Below are 22,237 nucleotides of genomic sequence, written 5' to 3' on the forward strand. Positions count from 1 at the left end.
TTAAAATAGAAAAAAATTAATTGCGAAAGATCGAAAGGAATTAATTTAAAAGTATCGTCAGTTAGATGAAACTTTGAAACAGGAGGATGGTGTACCTTTCAGAGGCAGCTCTGGAAGAAGTTTAAACATTTACAAGTAATTCGGCAACTCGACCTTCGCTCGTTTCGATGTGGTAGGGGATCGAGGACGAGAAACCTCTTGCGATGAATTACACCGGTTCCCGAGGGATGAACAGGGAGAATCAACCCCCGTCGTGCTTCGTCTTGCGTTAATTTCGACTCCAGACGCGTATCTTATTCCCAGCTATCCTCTAGCCGGTGTTAACTTTTCTACCATCGAATTATTATAATCAAAATTTTAAAACAGTTCAATTTATCTTTGCACCCTTGATACCTTCAAAAATTAATCAATTTTTCCTACATTCCTTCGCCGTTACTTTTTCACGAGAGTCTCGTACGAATTAATTTGGAGGAAACGCGAGAATCTATAGGGAAGGAAAGAAATCTGGTGAGCGACGAGTTCCGGATGGCAGGCGTAATTAGGCTAATTAAGCGAAACCGAGCTACCCTCGGCGGTGCATATCTCGGCCGAAAAGGGTCCCGGAATCGATGATTCCGGCGGATGTTCTAAAGTTTCCAGGAAGGGTAGGTAGATGGTCGAATCGTTCCGTCGGTTTCGCTCCATTTCGCGTGCTGCTCTGTTTGGTGTATACCTCCGATGGGTAAGGGTTCTCCTGGTATCGGATGTCCGAGCCACACGACAATAGGGCCCTGTACCACCAAAATCACCGTACCGCCCTTTCTTCGTACCCCACCCCCGGTCACCCCTTTTTTTTTCCTTTTTTTCGTCGAACGTCGTCGTGGAAGCAGAGGAAGAATAAAAAAGAAAAGGAGAGAAAAAGAAATGAAACGGTCGGAGGCGAGGCCAAGAGAGATTTAATATAATATAGAATGGATATCCTGTCCGTGAAGAAAGAGTCGATGGGGGCCCATGCCGCGTCCCCTTTTCATGGCTATTAGGTGGTGCCGTAACCCGATATCTTTCGCGGCCAAACCGGGGATAAAACAAAGTATGGGACCCCTTCGTTGGTACAAGCTGATGTGACACACAGCTAAACGTTCCTCCTACGACCCCTTTCGACATCGATCGTTTCTCGATTCCGATGAAACTTCGTTTCGAGGGATCAAAAATATCAAATCTTGTAGTTTTTAAGAGGAAACAATCGTGGGAAACAATTGATTTCTCATCTCAAATATAATTATCAACGTTACGATTATTGCCTGTATCAAGGGACGACGAGTAGAAATTTTACTACAATTTTAATTCCTGATTAATAGAGGATTGTATCACCGAAAGGGTGAAAGAATTCACAAAAACCTTCTCGATTTCCGAACAAAAAAGCTTCAAATTCGAGAAAACCAGGACGAGTCTTTACGAAAGAATAGATCCATCTTCGAGCATTCGAGTGCTTGTCGGACCTTGGTGTCTTACAGGGGCGGTTTATTGTGGCCCACCCTTTGTACACGTTTCTATAACCCTTGACAAGATGATTGGGGTATCTGGTTTCCACCTCGCAGGTGAATGTTCGTCAAAAAAACCTGGTCGATTTTCTTTTTTTTTTTTGCACCAATTATCACATTCCAAACAGAGATCGAGTTCTCATAGTTTGGTCTCTGATTTCTACGAAAAATTATTTAAATTTTGAGGAAAACGTGAAGGGTTAAAGGACGACCGGTTAGAAGGTTGCTAGCTTAATTATAATATTTCTACGTAGGATAACGAAGTGGCGTGCTAAAACACGGGCATCTTGGTATACACGCGTGGTATATCCAGGAAAGGCGGTGGTTCCCGCGGGAGAGATGGAGCACGAAGCACAGGAAGCCCGTTCAATTGGTGTCCAGGGTGCATTTGCGTCTAATTCAATGCATTATACCACCCTCTCCAGCCCACTGTCCCACCCCTTCGTCTAACCATCCTCTACTGTAAACGTTTTTCTCGAATTTTCATTTTATTTTAAAAACAAAATTCCTAGATTCTAGGATCGAGAAAGAAATAATAAAACTTTGGCATTGTTCGCGACAGCGGAAAGCGATTCACCTTGACCGAGTGAGTTTCGTAGTTGTCATAATTTTTCTTCACCTCGCTACACACCTGTTCGATTGCGAAATTGTACTAAAAATGATTACTCATTCGACGTGTCGCTTCGAAATTCAGTCTTGGACGATGAAAAAGCACGAAGTTGGAAGAACGAAAAAGGGAAGGATTAAACCTTAACACGGTTCGCTGCTCGATGAAGTTTTAAGAAAGAAGCAGAAGAAGTAGAAGAGGAACGGTGTAGCAGGATTCTCGGCGGATGGCAGCGATGGCCACGGGATCGGGCGTGGAGCGATAAGAAGGCACCCGCAGGTGTAATTATGATTACCGCAGTGCAGAGAAAGACAGAGGTATTGCGGGGCTCGTATGGCAGCACTGGGATCGTGGGAAATAGGAATCCTCGAACGGCACTTTCGCGTCTCTGGCTTTGGATCTAGCTACCAGCCGACACACCAGACCACCAACAATGCTGTTTTCCGATTGTTGGTCCCCTGACATTTTCGCCATACCCTTCCTACTCGGTCAGAACCAACCTCACCATACCCTTCCTAATCAAATATTTCTTCTTTCATAATTTCTCCTTCCAAAACGGAATAACGTTAATTTATTTGTTTATTTAGAAACAGCAAGGATCCTTTTATAAATTTCCGATACATAAACCAGCCGATAACAAGCTGGTGCACGTTTCGATTCGAGCCAAAATAAAGCAGCGCAATCGTTTCGTGGCAACACAAAACACGAGTAACGAGAAAACACCCTAGTGGTCGTGTTAAGAATCGTGGATAAAAAAAAAAAAGAAGAAAGGAAGATACACACGCTATGGATAATAGGTGAAACGGTGATGGCGGAGGCTCGCCTCTCGGTCTGAGGCAGTTAACAGCCGAGTTTTTCCAGCATGGACCCCATGGGTGTCAGCCACGGCACCCTCAGGTCTCGTTTCGACCTATGCTTTATACCAGACCCACCCTCGCCCTTTCCGTTCGCTGCTATACGATCCTTTACACCGATGGACCCAACAGACTCACGTAACGTGGTCGAACCTTCGAGGATGCTCTTATATACGAACCAGACTGACGAATGCACCGAATTCGTTATCGAGAAATCGTCTACGCTTGTAAATCGAAGATTTTTTTATGTACCAGAGGGATTCTCAGTGAAAATTATAAAAAAATAAATAAATACAATAATATAGAAGATGTATCTTAAGGTGTATCGATTTTGTGCGAGCCGGAGCTTAAAGGACACGAGTTTTCATTCTTCTCTTTCCTCTCTCGTCTTACTATCCTTATTTCAAGTCGATGCCTTTATCCATCATCTTCTCTTTCGATTACGATCCACAACATCGAGCTGAGAGCTGCGTCAGCCTTCCAGAGCTCCAACATCGACGGTAGAAATAGAAAATAAGAGAGCGAGTAAAAGGAAAGATTGAAATGCGAGAGGAAGTAAAACGAAATAAGAGAAAGATCGTAGAAAATTTATAGATCAAATATCTGTCGATTAACCAAAACGATCGATGGTAATTTATTGAACGATTCAAAGCCTTCGGCGAAGAAGAAATTGTTATGGGAACGAAACCGTAAGAAAGAACACCGTGTTTTAATAACGCGTACATCCTCTTTTACCCGCAACAAGATGTCTGTTAGGAGTTTACGAGCGAATAATTGTAGGACGATGTTGCAATATCCGTGCAAATTTTTTTTCACCCTTCTCGGCTCTTATTTTTTTACTGCGATTCACGGGGATCTTTACGACCAAAAGGTAACAGTTACTTATTTTTCAACCAACTTCTATTTCAACGTAAAATATTGTCGGGCTAAGAATGCACAAAATGCATCGCGTATTAAAATTGCATAAATGGGACGATGCATCAAATTTACCAACACTCGTCCGTCGAAAGCACAGAACGGTGAAGTTTCTACGTTTCATTCCGTAACGCGAATTCAATTAACCGTAAGCGTTTCTCTGCGGTTGACACGTGGGCGTGCAAGTCGATTATCGTATGCACGCGTGTGCATCGAGCCGGGTTGCATCTAGCAGCAACGGCACGGATCCGAGTGTCCTTTTTCTCTTGCCTCCAGGCCGAACCACGGCGAAAGGGCAAATTGCTTCGATCCTTGTCTCAACTGCCCTGAAACCGCAATCGCTTAAGAGCCGGACAATTAAACGGCGCCACGACGAGATTTACTCTCCGGGGAGACGATCGTCCGCTACTCCTGCAAATCCGCAAGATCGACCAAAACGATCCTGCCGATTTTTCTATTTTTTTTTTTTTTTCGACGAACACAAATTGAAAATTGAAAGACAGCTATTTTACTGAAGCGGACGATGCGATGTTGGTCGGAAGAATGCCACGTGTAACCTTTGACACGTGCGAGCTACTGTGGGAGCTGCATCGAAGCGTAACGCAAGGGTATAAATAAAGCCTGGGTCCCAATTAGTATTTGGCCACCGGTTCGGTCAGATAAAATCTTCGCGTTCGGTGATCACGAGGACGGATCACCTTGCACGGTGTCCCAGGGAAGACGCGTGTCTCCCCGTGGATCTATTACAATCGGTGACTCTTCGCATTCCCTTGCACTATGCGTTCCCTCTCTCCGAGTAATCATGATTTCAATTCGATCATTCGTATAACGCCAGTCGATTAATCACAAAACTCGACCAGTATTTTTAACCAGAATTTTTCCTCTCTTACGAAGACTTTGCGTCACGTTGAAAAGAGGAGATGAAGAATTACACGCGTAATCGTACGGAAGTGCGGCGACGAAAGGAAAGAGGAGAACGACACTGTCCCACACTTTGCAATTCTCTCCGCGGAGAGAAAGGATTGCCGTTCAACTGAGATTTGCGGTTTCTTCCGCGATAATAGTAAAGGGATATGCAGAATGTTTTCAAGTTATATCCCGCCTATACGACCCGTCTGTTAAGCACTTTGTAACTCGATGGAATCTTAATTCGAGATTTCCTATGACAAAAACTTCCCGTCTCATTATTTCAATTAACGTTCAACTGATATTGGCAATCAACGATTCATTTCGATTCGAACAAACGATGCGTACATCGCCGAGTATCACGCGCGGTGATAGCACGCGCGGCGTTTCTTCTTCGAAGTATCCGAGGTGTAGGTCGGCAGATTTTATCGCACAGGAGATTCCTGTACGCGGTTACGTCTCGTTCGTCTCTGCACGGGTCAGTTTTGTATTTCACTTGCCAGGACATGCGTACATGCCGAGTCGCCTTCAATGACGCGGACAGACTGAAATTAAGAATCCTAGCCTCGTTCGGCGGATCTTGAATCACCGACCGAACGTAACAACGCGAAATCTACGATTTCCTGAAGAAACAACCCTTGAAAAATTCTTTTGTAACGGGGGTGTAAAGCCGACGCTACGCTCCTGGGGTGGTTGATAAGGAAAAAAAGAAGAAAATTCTACGAGAAGAAGACACCCTCGATTTACCTTGCAGGTGTGAAACACTGGACTCCCTCGTGACATGTATTTATTAATTTATTATTTAAGATTGCGGTGTTCTTTTTGAAAAATTTCGTTTCTCGATGTTTGGGTGCAAGGTTCCCCTCAAAGGATGCTCGTTAACGAAACTAGGGCAAGGTTTATTCCAGCATATCCGTACGAGATACGAATGCGCAAGACGGGGGTGTTTAACATGCATAACATACGAGAGCCGAAGAGAAATCGGTCTCGCGTTTAGCATAATGCCGTGAAATAGATCGTAGAATAATTCTGCGAGGAGTAACAATCGTGATTAAAGAAAAATGAGAATCAATTATCTTTTATTTGTCTTCCGATCGTTGAAAAAAGATTGGAAAGAATTTCAATTGTAATAAAAGCCCGCAAAGAGGCAAGGATCGTGCGATGGAAAGGCTTTCATCGAACTAATGGTTTTATCGAACACCTCGTTCCTTCGACCATGAATCACGATTGCCGCACATGGAATTTCGCTAGCTCCAACGAGGCAGGAAAACAATAATCCCGGGTAATGATGATTACCCGACGCTCGAGACTGGCTACGATTAATTCGACCCCATTTGCATTCGTAAACGAGCCACCCTGTCGCGATCCTGTAAATAAACCCGTACCTGGAATACTTGCCCCTAATCGATCCTCGTGACCATTCTTTGTAACGATATTTCGATAATTTGAAACAAGGATATTCGTGAGGATAGAAGAAATGAAAAAGGAGAACGTCAGGAATCGCGCAACTTCTATCCTTCTCGTTTGGTAAACGGGATGCGTTCTCCCTGGGTAAAACGATAACCAGAGGCTTCGAAGACGACGCGATAACGCGAAATCGCCAGGCGGTAAAGTACGTAGCCGTGGCTGCTTTGGCCAAACTTTCCGGCGCCGTAAGAATTTCTCGCCTCCGGCCGGCTTGGCGAAAGTTTTCCTCGAAACTCCCATGGGTGCCATGAGAGACGGAGAGGGAGAGTACAACGCCCTGGTCGTACGAGAAGCCACGGCAACTGGTACACCACCCCCGCGACCATCCTCCTATCCTACGTCAACGAGCCTGGCTCAATGTTAACATTTGATAATATTAGCTTATTTTTGGCTGATACGATGTTCGATCATTTATTTGCAAAATATAAGGGAAGAAATAATATTCCCAAGAAATGAAAACATTAAGGGTTGCAAGGAAAATTCTCGTGGATCCGTTGTACACCTAACGTTCGTTGTGTTGGCGCTGGAGCGGCATTCACGGGAGAAAACTCCCTGGAGAAATAACCGGCTTGTATGTAATGTACGCCGAGGTATTGTAAGGGGGGTGTAAAACCGACGCTACGCTCCTGGGGTGGTTGGTAAGGAAAAAAAAAAAGAAGAAAATTCTACAAGAAGGAGAAACGAGGAGAAGACACCCTCGATTTACTTTGCAGGTGTGAAACACTAGGCTCCCTCGTGACATGTATTTATTATTTTATTAGCCGCGGATGCCGTGAAATTGGGGAACGGAAGTAGTCTGAACGGGAAGCGGTAATTTATAAGAAAGATTCAGAGTTAAAAATAGTGAATATATTCTTGTTACAGGTTAATAATTGGAGAATAGGTCACGAGTAAATGTTACGATATTTAAACTTTCTGTTGCAACTGACTATTTTGCAATTGAAGTTAAGAAATACAAGAATTAAGAAAAATATTGATGTCAATTAGACGGACTATCGATTCTTTTTCACTGAATTTTTAAGAAATTAAAATTTCTTTTTATCGGTAAGTTGGAGAGCGCAAGTGATACCGACAGGACAGCAGCGCCAGCGGAGATTCCAGGAAACTACGAGCAAGTTTCACTGACACCGTCGATAAAACGATCGGTAAATAAAAATTTTTAATAAAAATCTAATTGTAAATCCTTAGAAACACCTGTATATATGTATATATACCGAAATAAATAAACAACTTTAAAAAATTAAATACCTAATGCTATTTTCTGTCTCACACCGAAGGGGTCTCTAAAGACCCTTACCATTTTTGTGTCACACCCTACTGTACCAACAACGAGCAGCATTGTATCACAGCGCTCTTGATGGTAGGAATTGAAATTAAAATCATTTATCATTTTACATAACAAATATTTTTGATGCGCGAATGATTCTGTCTATACAATTAACGAGCTGAGACTGTCAGAGTATTAAAAACAGAGATGCTTGATCATAGCCAGGTAAGTCTCGTGACAGAGGTCCAGCCAGGTGTCAGAAGTTCATTAAATAATAAGCGAATTAAACCAGCAGGACGATGCTTGCCAGACATTTAAAGTGCTCGTCCATGTCCACGTCCGTCCTTTCTAATTACCTTCAACCCTGATCCCTAGCCCGCCAAATTTGATCCTGGACAAAATAATTTCCAGAGACACCACAGGCTACTCCGATGATCCTTCATCCTTTCTACTCTCTTGTCATCCTCGTTCTGATCTCTGCTCATCTTCGATTATTCGCGTCCTTCTTTTTCCATTCGACTCGGTCGGGGTTGGTTCTTTTCACGCTCTGTTCCACGTTCATCAACAGGCTTTTTAACCGTCTGTTTTCACGGTGGATCGATGCCAGTTTGCACGCACGATTGACACCGTTTTCACTTAACGTCAATTAAGCGAGGAAATCGAAGGGAACAAAAGGAGGAAAATCGAGCGTTCCGCAGAGATTTTGTAAACCTACGAATCAGGATTTTAATCGACAACCTGGAAAAGAAGGGAAGTTGAAAAATTTGGAAATTCAAATTAGATAAGGGAATCTTTCTTTCGCAACCATCAGTGTTAGACTGGTTGGACGAAGGTGTTCGCAGAGGAGGAGACAGATTGCATTGCTTTCGAATAATGAATGACCAACTTGAAGGTTTCTCGGTGTCCAAAGACGGACTAGGGTTAAATTTTCAACGCATCCACCGAGGCTGTTACAGCTTAGTTAATCAGAGAACATGGTCGAGCAATCTTGTCTCAAGAACGACGGAATTCTCTGATGTATCGTGGTGAAGCAACCGAGAGTAGAATCTAGTATATCTGCCTAATTAAAATAAAAGAAGAAATTCGATGCTCGAAAATTCTTCTAATTGGTGTCGTTAAATTAAAAAAAAAACGAAAGTAGTTACGATCGCGTTACAAGTGTCGAGCGATACGTAAACCGAGCAAGACGCAAAGCTCGATTAATCAGCAACGCCTAAGCTAACCCTTTGTTATTCAGTCGAAGCAACCCTGTTTCCCGTCCGCAGAAAATCCCGAATCACCGTTCGGTCAAGTAAATCCGGCGCGGTTGGTCGATCGGTAGGATCGACTTTCAGCTCTGGCGTAGATAAACATCTGAAATGAATTCCAAAGGGTGGCCCGAGGGACAAACCACCAAGAGGTTGGTTGGCCAGCCTCGGCCGTAGGGGGATGGCTAAATTAAGAGCAGAAAGAAGGGAGCCAGCTTCGAGCAATCTCCGAACCGACAGAAAGCAGCCGAACGCTCGTAATGTTACGCGCTTAAAGTTGCAATCACTCCCTGGGGTATTAAAAAAGTAGCTGGGGTGACTGGAATGACTAAATGACCAGAGTCGAAATGATACCAATCATTTTCCAGTCCTTCGAAAACAATCGCTAGAATTCCTAGCAATTTTAACCCTTTCAGGGGCTAGTTTTGTTTTTAGTTTTTTCATTAATTCGGAATTAATTTGCAAATTTTTTTAGGCACAAAAAATTCGGTTATTTTCGAACGAAAAATCCTACAGTGCATATATACCTAGTACTATTTTTTCAGAATTTAAAACAATTCTCACGTCAGAATCTGAAAAACCTTTGATTTGTTCGAAAGAAAAATACGCCCCTCAAAGGGTTGATAAGCAAATCCGAATCTTTGAAAGAAAAAAAAATATTCTAGGATATTCAATTCTCACGTCAGAATCTCAAGAACCTTTGATTTCAATAATTTGTTCGAAAGAAAAATACGCCCCTCAAAGGGTTGATAAGCAAATCCGAATCTTTGAAAGAAAAATATGCCCCTCAAAGGGTTGATTAGCAAATCCGAATCTTTGAAAGAAAAGAAAATATTCTAGGATATTCAATTCTCACGTCAGAATCTCAAAAACCTTTGATTTCAATAATTTGTTCGAAAGAAAAATACGCCCCTCAAAGGGTTGATAAGCAAATCCGAATCTTTGAAAGAAAAATATGCCCCTCAAAGGGTTGATAAGCAAATCCGAATCTTTGAAAGAAAAAAAAATATTCTAGGATATTCAATTCTCACGTCAGAATCTCAAAAACCTTTGATTTCAATAATTTGTTCGAAAGGGTTGATAAGCAAATCCGAATCTTTGAAAGAAAGAAAAAAAGTATTCTAGGATAACCGACATATATTCGTGATATATCTGTGTCTTTGCACACGCCGTACGGAATGCTACTACTAAAGGGACACATTTATGTCTTCCCAGGAGTGCGTTAGGTGGCTGGCTAGCCGGCGGCCAAAGCAACCCTCTCGGCCTTATTCACGGACCAGAGAGCTGGTCGCTCAACTTCCCTTAGCCTGCTACTAAAGCCGAATCTCTGTGCTGTCGTAGAGTAATCGAATCACCGCGGCCGCATCACGATTCCGCGGAAACTCTCGTTCGTCGACGAGCAAGCCGCAATTTCGATTACGCTTTCGAAAAGCGACCTGTGTTTGCTCGCCCGACAAACAACTCCGACATCCGTCTCCAATTTGTCCGCGCCTAAATACTACTCTATATTCATTCTTTCCGTTTCTTTTAAATAAAATATCATCTCTACTATCTCGAATCGATCAAACGAGACGGTTAATCGGGTATGTAACAATATTCGTGAAGCCTAATTAATGAACTCAGAGACTGGTCGAGCAAAACCAAGTCAAACTGAATCCGGCTCCTCTGTTACTCTACTTTAATCGAATTACGGTAAACGTACGTGGAACTCGTGGAAATTCGAGTTACCGTGAATTATGGTAATTAACGATGATAGAAAATATTCGAAGAAATTTTATGTGTAAAGATAAATCGGTTTGCATTGCTTCCGTTTTACAAGCGAAATCGTTTAATCCTACGAATTTAGGGCGGGTTCCTTTGAAAAATTTACCCCTAGATTTAACCGGACAAGAGAGCGAGAAAGAGAAAAGGGAGAGAATCCCCTCTTTATCGCCCGAGGTACGCTGCTTGTTAGAATCTTGCCGGGATCTTCGGGATTTTTATGGGTCACGAGACTTAAGAATCTCTGCTTCGAATGCTTTTAACTCGTCGAATTTGCACGAGAGAACGCGGCTACGTTTTACGAGGTTCAAAAGAGGAAACACTGCGGGAAACATTGAGACTCACCGCTGTCGAGGCTGTTCTGATTCTCCAGGTCTGCTCCTTGAATCGAAGACGCTCTTCCCTCTGGGAGATACTCTGAAACACATATTCGTTTAATTAGTTCAAACAGTGAATATTCATTAGAATACATACGAAGATAAAAGAAATGAAAATAAAAATGTTTGGAGAATTTCTTCGATTTATCTTCTCAGGTCGTACGGTTCTGCTTTTTATTAAGCCGCCCCCGAAATCCAGAGACGGTAATTCCAGGCACCCTGGACTGCCTAATAGGGGTGCACATTGAAATTTCATGGGATTTCAGGCGATCGAGCAGAACCGAGTCGGATACACGGGGTGGTGGACGGTAAACGGGCGAGAGAGCAGAGACGACCCCTTATGCTACACGGATGCGTATAATACGAGAAAGGGTGGAAAAGAGCCGAGGTGAATCCCGTGGGTGCCATACCCCGGTGATATTGGCTCCCATAGCCCATTGCTGCGCATAGGAGACCGAATCCACCTTGGGCCGGCCTCGAGGAAAACTGGCCAAAATTCAAATTTCCCACCGGAGTATGAGCGCAACTTTAAGCGTAACTTGTGCGAAACAACTACCAACCTTGCTTCCATTCGCGATCGCACCGTTTTCATTCTTTCAACGCCTCGATCAATCATTTTTACTCGAAATATAAACGGCGTCCATTTACGATTATTTGTAAGATCGAAACAACGAGATGATATTTAATTAAAATCGTACATACGGAGAAAAGAATCAACGTGACAAGTTGCTTCCTTTCGCGTTAAATGATTCAAAGAGGCAGCAGCCGGCACATGTAAGGGTAGTTTCTTGAAAGAGTAACACAGTCGACGATCCTCGAAGGAATATCACGCGGAGTCGGAAGTTCCAGGACAAGTCTGCCCGGCTCTTTTGTCCACTTGCCGATGCACCGTTCCTCGTTTAATTGTTTATTTGAATACGTTAATAATTCATTGATAAGAGTCGGCCTCGGCTGGAATTATAAGGGGACAAGGTGTATCCCGTGGTGCAGTCGTAGAAACGTTTTCAAGCTTCTGGAATTATCATCGCTCATAAGTCATGGCCGCGGAACGTTGCAACCAGCCCGGTTCGTGGTTTCAGAGAAGAGATAACTCGTATAAATAACCCGGAAGTCCGCGGTGTACAATAGTCTTTTTTTACGAGTATGACTTTTGGGATTTCCAAGGCCGCGCTTGGGACACTGTTGGTAATCAGTTTGTCGTTGCCGCCGAAATATAGTACGCGAATTGAGAGTGGGAACGAATAAAAAAATAAAATAAAGAAAGAAAAAAAAGAATCGAAACTTTTTACGCGGTAGAATTTTGGATCGAAATATTTCGGTGACATAGTTCGATTCATCGAAACTTAATAATTAACTTTTGTTAATTATAAACGTAAGATCTAAATGCTATCTTTCGAATTCAAATGAGGAAAATTAACGAAAGTAGCCTTCGTGATCCAAATTCAAAATCCGTCAACTCGTCTATAGGAAAGGGTTAAACTCATCGCGCGATTCCCGTTGGCGGTATCCGCGCGTGTATAAATTTCGACTGTGCTCGAAGCTGTTGGGAACCGGTTTTGGTTTTGTATTAGCATGTAACTCCGGCAGGAGTTGAAGTTGCGATGGCTTGTGGGTGGTTGGGCGAACGTAGGGAGGGTAATTACCTCCTTGGGGAGTCCCCTTCCGTGGCATAGCCAGGCCATAGCCCCAGCACGGGTACAGAGACTTCCCACTGCTCCCAGTGGTCCCTAGGGAACCAGCCAGTGGCTCTCATACCGTTCCTTCTCATTCGACCCAAATTGCCTTTCCTGCTAGCTCGTGGAACACGATCGCCATCTGAAATTTTCTTTCATAAACCACGCCGACCGACTCAATTATGCAATATTGGCCATCCTTTACGACCAACCTCCGCCAATATTTTTCGTCTATGTTACAATCGAAATTTCATGATTTTTCAACGATTCGAAATGATATCCGGAGTCTTTTAAATAATTTTTCATTTTTTAATACAAAACTACGTTGGACGAGGTATGCGTTTGAAATAATAATTTCAAATCCATCGATGTCCGAAACACCGGGCACGGTGTCATCGGCACACGCCACTGTTAAGGGCATCAGCAATCCCTAGGGAACGGGAGAAACAATAGCAATAGGCTAGCCAAAGTCACCCTTCGACGTCGTTCGATGTGTCCTGTGCCAGTATTCTTCGACCTTACACCGTCCGAACGCTATACCGAAAGAAAAAGACGCGAGCCAAGAAAGAGAGCGCCTACGAGAGGAGAAGATAGAAGGTATACCTCAGGGAAAAGTTTAATTTCTTTCTGAGAAAGATGGCTGTTCCTTGTACTTCGCTACCGCACAAGGATCGCCCAACTTGCCTTTCCCTCTGTCTTAGTCTACCGACACCACCGTCTTACATTTTACTATCCGTGTGTATCAGTGGATTTGTGCGCGTATAGACACCACTGGGCTACGTAGGAATTAATTTGGCCCTGTGTCCCAAATGGGACGTAGATGCAGCAGCCTTGAAACCGTTTGTCCGCGAAGACTTTTCGAAACGAACGATCCAGAGCTGGGATATATTCAAAATTCCCTCTGAACCACCGTACTACTGGGTTCGAATTTATTTTCCGAAGGTGAAGCGACCCAAGACACAGGTGAGATAATTGAATTTTTTTCGGATATTCCTGGATCAATCTGTCGAAATTTCGGACGGTATCGATCCGGGTCATAGTTCACGACGAGATGAACCATAAAGCGGCGCACACACCTGCGTATCGTAAACATGACGTCACCCGAGTGTAAGCTCACCCCTTTCCATTCCACGTCAACCTGACGTGCCCAATTAGTGCAGGAATTAATGTGTGGGTAAGGATATTATTGCGCTAGCTATGTCTTTCGCTCAGAGGACTATTTTGTACTTGAAAATTGAAAGCAATGGTAAATAGGTTGTAAGTATTCTCTCACCATAGGGTGAGAGATGGTGTTACTGCCCAAGGAGAGAAAGATTAGCATAAAGTTAACATACCACTTCTGATACCCCAACGTATGGACGAAAGTTAAGTTGGATGTGGTGGTAGCCTTCTACTCCCCAGACGCTCAGTCCTAGCTTCGTCACATTTCAATACTAACTTAACACCGTGAACATCGTGCCAGAAATACAATTTCTTACTCCGCTCTAACGAACTCGAACGCGTGTCGCGTTATACACGTAACGCAAGAACTTCAACCCGTTACACCGTTGGTATCATCTTCAATTTGTGAAACTTGTATCGCTCGACGGATTAATTAACTGTTATTGAAAAATAATCTACAATGAATCCGGGGAATCAACGGACGGAAAAGTCGGCGAAGTTTCGGTTAAAAATGAAAAATCGAAACGGGATAATTTCCGAGGAGGCTGACAAAGCTTAGCTCTGGACTGGCGCGAAGAGCAGATCTCCCGGCAAAAGATGAGACCGAGAAGATACGAGCACGATCTAGGAGGTGGATCGTTAGTATGGCCTCGGGACACTGACTCGTGCTACCTTTATCTCCTCGAGTTACCAAGTTTTACCACGGAGACTAAAGCGCCTCGACAACGAGCACCAGTACCCTGGAGTTATTAGCGAGCCTTGGAAACTTCCTCGAGGCTTCTTCTCATTCGTTTGTGTCGCGAATAACAGGTGGTACACCATCCTTCTTCCTTTGCCTCGCCTCTCGCGAGAAACCGTCTGCTCTTGAAATTCATCAAATATCGTGTGGAACGATCAATTATCGCACAATGGGACCAGAATACAATACCGGAGAATTTTTCTCTGCGATACCCGCAATGTAAAATGTTAATAATTTAAATTTTATACTAGATTCAATGTAATTAACAAACTAATTTAAAAAAAAATGAAAAAAAAAATTATTAGGAAATCAGGATTTGAACTGAAGATACTTGGATTTGAAGTCGTACGTTTAATCGGAGGATGCAAGGAGTGATTAATTTTGATTGTTATATTTTTATAATAAATGAAATAAATATTAAAAAGAAATATGCGAGTGATTCGACTCATGGCGGTATTGTTGAACGAATACGAGTGAAGCAATCGACCGCGAATATCTTCGAAACCGGCGCGAGCGTTCGATTCGGCTGCAGTTGCAGTTGCAACTGCACGAGTTTACCAGGGTGAGTACAATCGTATTAGATACGAGGAGGGAATAGCGAGTGTCGAGAGAGCGAGTTTATAATGACGGAACGAGAAGGTCTAACCCGCCCGAGACCGTATCATATTTTCCCTCGTACGCTGGCTAGTTTCCACGCACCGAAATGCAGAACGGGAGAGAAGCGCATCAGAAATCAGAGATCAAACAGTTAATTTAACTTTCATCCGACTGTCCATCCGCTGCGTATACGATTCTTATTTCTATCTTCGACAAATATTTCATTCCCGCCCAAAAACTCGCGCTGTTTAGCAATTAAAAAATGCATAAAACGATCGCGATGGCGAACCCTCGAAAAATAGAGGTAGCCAGTGTGTAATTCGAGGGAAATACGCGCGTGACGATGAAGAAAATAATTACACCGGGATACGGAGATTAAAAAACCATGCAATTTTTGCGGCGAGCATTTTTCGTGCAAGCTGGTCGAATAACGCGAGAGAGTTGATTTACAACAGGAATTACACGTATGCGTGGATGCTTCTACCCGGGAATACCTGTATTTCCCGTACAATAAAAATCCCGATGATCACCGGAGAACTGGTATTTTTCTTCTAATTGCTATCTCGACAAAATGTTGTTCATCCTCGAGACTGATTCCGATCGCATACCATAAGCTACACCTAATTCCATCCAAGACAAAGTAATTCAAGAGGTGGATCAGGATGTTCGTCGAGGTGATAGAAAGCGTTCAAGCACAGGTGCATCAACGAGATCGCGTTCTGGTGTGCGTGTGTATGTATCGTGGATCCACGTGTGCGTTTTATCCCGGAGAGGATTGGAAGGGTAAGAAGAGGAGAGAGAAGGAGAAGGAAGCTAGAGTCGGTCCCAGGGGATACGTAGAGCCGTGCCACGGCCCGAGGCAGCTCGTCACCTGGGACAACCTTATATCGGCGAGTACAGTCGCAGCGAGAAAGTGCCATTCTACCTAAAGCCGTTTTCCTTGCTCTTCATCAACACCGATACCGACGGTTCGCGGAGACTCGAGGGTCAGAAAGAGCGATCCAAAAGTAGCCGTTTCTCTATTCAATTTCTGGATCAATATGAAATTCCAGGATTAACCATTTGTAGCTCCGAAGCTTTAGAAATCTATCAACTGGGAGCTTGGAATTTTAAAAATAACACCTACTAAAATTAAGTATATAAAAGGGTTGAATCTATACAGATAGGAAATTACCAGTCTACCACTGCGAATCGATCAAACATTTTTCCCCGGCGCCTCTAATTTCACCGACCACCTCGAAGCAAGAAAACATCGCGAAGATCTGCCGAAAAAAAGCTAGCTATCGGAGGATCGAAAAAACTGGATGAACTAAAGGGAGAGAGATGGTAGGTGAAGAAAAATATAGAGAAACAGAAGGACAGGAAAGCAGAGGGAAAACAGGAAGAAAAGCAGAGCAGAGTATAGTGTAGAAGAGAGATGAGGGAGGAAGAGGGTGGAAAGTGCGAAGAGGCAGCGGGGCCAGATCCCTCGGGACTTTGTGCTCTCCTCTGGCGCTGCCAGCACTCGGGAACGCGAAAGAGTAGAGTGGAGAGAAGAGGAGAGAAGAGGAACGAGAGGGGAAGGGAAGAGGGAGAACTAATCAGCTCGACGCATGCGCACTGGGCTGTTCTCCTGGTCCCTCGGGATTCCCTTGGCATTCCCCATAATATACCCTCGTCCAACTCCCCTCGCGTCTTCCCCCTATCCACCCCTCCTCACCTCACCGTCCTCCCTTCGCTCCCTACGCGCCCTCTTTACCTCCGTGTCCTGTTCCTCCTCTGCACCTCTTGGATCCTACCGTCGTCGTCGTCGCTCTACTAGCTACAGGACTTTCAGTTTCCCAAGGGAAAATGCATCTCCCTCTCTCTCCCTCTTTCACCTACGTGTATCCGAGCTTTATTCCTTTTTTAATTTGCAGTTGGGTTTATAAATTAAAAAGTGGTACATAATAGTAATAATTAACCCCGAAGAAATGGAACAATTCATCCAAGATGATTTTCTTTTAAATTAAGATTATTACTTTGGTATTATTCTTGAAGACACAGAAGCACTTGAGGATTTTTTTATCAAAAAATGATTAAATTTTAAGTTTCATTTGTGAACACGAAGGATAGTATCCGCATTTATCAGTATTTTACTTAAGAGACAGGGAAGACACTGGTTCTCGAACAGCTTTCGCATAATCTTCCTACCACCCTCTCACTTTTCGTCACCCACCATCAGGTCGTAGGGCCTTCCAAGTTCTCCCGTTGGGAACCGAGATACCCCCATTTTCTTAATGTCAGAGATTTCAATTCGTCACGTAGCCAACACCTACACAATTTACCATCCTCTACTCGTCCAACATTACCCAGAATGTCACTGTTATACACGCTCGAGATAATTAATTATTCACGAACGTAAATAGGAAACTATTTTCATTTCGTGATCGAGCGAAGAGGGGATCGTATAATCTCGTCTAACGATTCGAACTGCAATCTTAGCCCGCTATAAAATTTCGTGGCCCGTTGTTACGCAACCGTAGCTTCCTACCTGGAAAGATTCGTTTCCTCTTTTCCCTGTTAGCCGGTGTGCTCTCTCATCCTCCCCGAGGAGAAGCGAGATCCGACTTTTATCCGTTCCCCCTGCCCCTGTACCAGCCGATTATTATTTCAGCTTACCTTTCGCCAAGTGTACTTGCGAATGCGCGCTTTACACTCCAAGGTAAAACCGGCTTGGAGAAGGCTTGGAACGAGGTTGTATCCCGGAGGAGGGCACCGGCTCCCATGGGAGATGCCTCTCCTCTCCTCTATCCTTCCTTCTACCTGGTTACTTCGACGAGAAAACATCCAGCTTCCTTCGTTTCTTTAATACATGACCCCTCTTCTACGTCGACCATCCTCATTACCTCCGGATAAAATTACCCGAACCGTGGCGAAATAACCTACCGACTATACCACCCTTTATTAACCGATCGACAGACCAAGATTTTTTCTTCAACTTACCTTCCCAGTTGAAAGGTTAAATAATTTCATGAAAAAGGACCCCAAGTGTCCTGAGCCCATTTTTTACCCTATTTGTATGGATATTATCATCGATAATGTACGTTCAAGAGAATCCTGTGTATGTCGTTAAGATAGTATTGTTCTATCACCTTCTACCACCTGAGCCCCTATTATCATTTTGAAAGGAATTGCCACGTGTGTCCTCAACCCCGGTGTACAGAATTCTTTCAGAAATATCAAAATCTTTAAATATCCGAGAGAAAGGGATAAAAGAAAGCATTCCGCTGAAGAATACAGGATAACAACGACAGTGATTGCAACGATGAATGCGTGCGAAGGTGATGCACGCAACACCGTAGGATCCTACGGGACAAAGGAATCCCATATTCATAGAGTCTTCGGTGGAATTGTACGTTTCTTGAACGGCCACGAACAATGAGAACGACCTGTCTGAACGTATTGTTACGTCGCCCGTTTGCAAGGCAATGTCTCGCGAGAACTGATAAAAGTAATGCACCAGAATGCATCGACCGCGGCTCCCTCGATTCTTCTCTATTGTTGCGCACCTTACGATACTCTCCTCCTACCAATTGAAAAGTGTGCGAAACCGCGGACTGATTCCCGGAAGGACGAACCCAGAACGGGGTTAAACGCGACCCCGTCCCCGTTCGAGGGAAAGCGAGTAAAATAATTTGAATATTTTCCCGGGTAGTTTAGAAATTTCATGCGCCACGAATGGCGCGAGGATACTAATAACGATTATTTGAAAAATTGGAGCTGATATAATTTTTGGAATAATAATAATTAAAGGAATAACGTCTGACTCACCCTCGGAATGACGACTGAAAGCTCTCTGCAGCTCTTCCTCTTCCTCCTCCTCCTCCTCGTCCTCTGTAATAAGGAAAATTCATCTAATTAACAATCAGCAACGTTTAACGCGACAAAATCACACCCAAATGGTATTTAATAACCTGAGAGAAAGTATTTAGTAACACTCACGTTTAATTCCCGTTGTTTCATTATCATGCTCGGTTGCCTCCAGGACATTCTGCTCGTTTCCCTCGTCCCACTCTTCGTCTCCTGCGGAGAAAGTAGACAAGCGACCATTAATTTCATTTCATTTGCATATCAGTAACGTAGAATGAAATCTGTATTTGTGACAACAGATTTGAATGAAAAAGAAAGAGGGTTTCGCGATGTAACAACCAACGAAATTGTAATTCTTCCACCTCTCTCTGTTCAACGAGGTTCTTCGCTGCTATATGAATACGAATACACCGAGTGAGAAACGATTAATAACACGGGATTTTTTTCCCTCGCGATGTCCGAGGAAACGAATGAAAAAGATTTGCGACCGCTTGTGTAACGAAAACGAATAACTTTCGACTCTAACGAACCCCGTTTCACTGGGAAAAACGCGTGGTAAATGTAAGGATAATTCCAAGGGATGAAAGAAGCGAACGTAATTTCATTCCATTTCTCTTTTTTTTTAAATAGACGAATTTCGTATTGTTTAGAGGAATATCGTCGCTAGTTGGAGAATGTTAAATCAGAAAATTAGAATGGCACAAAGAAGCGTTCGTATATCATCAAAAACGAAACGACTGGTCGTGTTTCCAGGGTGAAATATAGCTGCGGAGCACAGTGACATGGCTGGCGTATAGTGGAACCATCCGTTTGTCACGTGGGACCACAAAATTAAACTTAAAAAATTACACCCCTGTCCACGTGGCCAACAGGTCGTTTGTTATTTTGCATACACCCTCTCTCACCCCCTGTATCGCTATTCTCCCTATGGAAGCCTGATTTGATCGCGAGTGTACCGGGATCGCTAAGTGGTTAAAGGAGAAGACGAGCAGTAGTTTGTTCCTCGAGTAACGATAATAGGGAAACTTTGATGACGCTTGGCAAAAAAAAAAAAAAAAATAAAGTTGATCCAAGACTATCGAGACATTTATTGGAAAGCTTGCAGAGAGGAAGTATGATGGGATGGAAAGAGCATTAGCTCGCGGAGTAGAAACAACGAGGCGCATCAAACCGTTGGATGGAAGATGGTGTTAAATATTCCAAAAGACATCAGCCAAAGGCACCGGTGGCAAGCACCCTTCGATTGAACCTTCGCACCCTCCACCCTGTCAGCTGTCAAGCTGCTTCTTGTCGAGCAGCTTCGTGCCACCGCGATACCACCGCCGGTTAATGGTTCATCCATCATCGGGAGCAGCAGTTTTCCCTCCGTTCTCTACCTTGTCTCGCTAATTGCTCTAACCCGGTTCCATGAAACTTGCCAATTATTCCAATATCACGTTTATAGGATTTCTGGTTAAAAAATATGAAATCTTAGAAAACTACAACATTTGATATTTTGGAACCACTAATTTTTGGACTTCCTAAAACAAAGTTTGACCATCGCTCGACAATCATCGCGATATCAGGAAAGGGTACAATTATTATCGTAGGAAAGCGGAGAGGGTTAACGCGCGAAGGAGGATCGAGTTAAACGGAACTTCCAATTTCTCGGTCCATAGGGTTAACGCGGTCGCGTACAGGATCCATAGAGCCGACTGAATACCGAATAGCTCGCGGCGGGCACTCCTTCGTATGCGTCTTCCAACCTCGCCGGGATTCGATCTGTCGTAAATACTGTAAACAATTCGGCATCGAGGTAAAACAGCCCGGTGGCTGGCCAATAATCGTAAAGGTAAGGGGATTGGCTATCATCTTGGCCGGCCAAGTCCACCTTCCTAGCTTTATGTTCAACTGCAGCTGTGTGTTTACTTACGATACGAGCACGTAAGAAGCCACGTAATACTACATACCCTAGACACGAAGAAGATGCCGACCATGTAAGCTCACGACTCTCTCTCTCTCACACAGCCTAGCAACCATCGGGGATGGCTAACGTTAAACGGACGTATTATTATGACCCACGTACCACCCTCGTCTCGGATAACTGCATATTGCGGCTTAACCCCATCCCTTGTACTTTCGATAACGCTTTCGAATACATTCGCCGCGACGCTTGACGGAGATGATTGTAAAACCAAACAAGGAAAAGGAAGTGCCTGCATTTTCCGCGGTGGAATTTATAGAAGGTCGGCTAGGAGAATTGGTAATTTTGGAATACTAGGCACTATTAACCCATTCACTGCCAACTAATAAATTATTAGAAACAATAATTTCCTTAAAATAAACGCTCTAAATTTGCCTGGCAGTGAACGGGTTAATGATCAGCCTAGACTCCCCTAAACGAAGAAACAACCCGGTCTAACATCTAGTCCGTTCTTCGATCAAAGAAATATTCTCCGGATAGAACGATGGCACCGAAGTTATCCCGGGTGCTCCAGGTAGCGTGTCGGGAGCCAGAGGGTGTTCGTCGACGGATGCGCTGTTCCCAGGGGAGTCTGAGCCCGCGTCAGAGCTGGCCCGGGGTTAGATTCCCCCGGGAAGAGCAGCAGCAGCAGCTCTCGACTTCCCTTGTAGCAGCCAGCTACCGCAACAGACCGAGCGAGCAGCCCTTCCCCAATGGCTGCTCCGCTCGCTTGTCTGACTGGCTGTCACGAGTCCAAGACGTACGGTGGCTGCAACCCGGCTAGCAGAGATAGCAGTCGCTCTGGATAACCCGCAGCCAGCTCCTTTATTCACGGCATATCGATTAATGACTCCGAAAGCCCGATGTTAACTTCCTAAACCCTACAACATCCGGCATCGACGTACCGTTAGTTGGATTATCTTCACCTACACTCACAAGGAGAACCACCCAAGTGTTACACTCACTTATTAGGCAGACGACTAATTGTTTAAAAGATATTAATAATTAAAGTTAGTTACTACTTACATTGAGAAGTATGACAGACTCGCACATACAACTCGCAATCTAGAGATCCATGGTTCAAATCCTTGGTTCCCAACATTTTTTTTTTTTTTTAATGATAATTTGTCTCTTTTTGAATAACTATTACATAAAAATTATCATTATAAAAAAAAAAAAAAAAAAAACGGGAACACGGGATTTGAACCGAGGACCTTTACATTACGAGTCATGTGTTTAACCACGGAGTAGATCCGTGGCTTGCAATTTGAAGGTCCTCGGTTCAAATCCTTGGTTCCCAATAATTTTTTTTTTTTTTTATAATGATAATTTTTATGTAATAGTTATTCAAAAAGAGACAAATTATCATTAAA

At 43.7% G+C, this 22,237-nt stretch overlaps 1 protein-coding gene across 5 annotated transcripts in view; it reads right to left on the reverse strand.

Moving 5' to 3' along the window:
• L (zinc finger protein Lobe) overlaps nt 1-22,237 on the reverse strand; it is a 46,973-nt gene that overhangs the window by 19,530 nt on the left and 5,206 nt on the right. For 3 of the 5 annotated variants that reach the window (XR_004582572.2, XM_034335540.2, XM_034335536.2), the window contains exons 3-5: nt 19,055-19,135; nt 18,884-18,946; nt 10,890-10,961 (exon numbers count right to left, since the gene is read on the reverse strand). Coding sequence is in view for 4 of the 5 variants with exons in the window: in XM_034335536.2 (XP_034191427.2) it covers nt 10,890-10,961; nt 18,884-18,946; nt 19,055-19,135 (216 nt within the window). In the remaining variant the exon portion in view is untranslated. Of the gene's footprint in view, nt 1-10,889; nt 10,962-12,564; nt 12,639-18,883; nt 18,947-19,054; nt 19,136-22,237 lie in introns of those variants that run through there. The other 2 variants (XM_034335537.2, XM_034335541.2) reach the window with 2 other exon arrangements.

Source organism: Osmia lignaria, chromosome 7 (assembly GCF_051020975.1).
Source record: "Osmia lignaria lignaria isolate PbOS001 chromosome 7, iyOsmLign1, whole genome shotgun sequence".
NCBI lineage: Eukaryota > Metazoa > Arthropoda > Insecta > Hymenoptera > Megachilidae > Osmia > Osmia lignaria.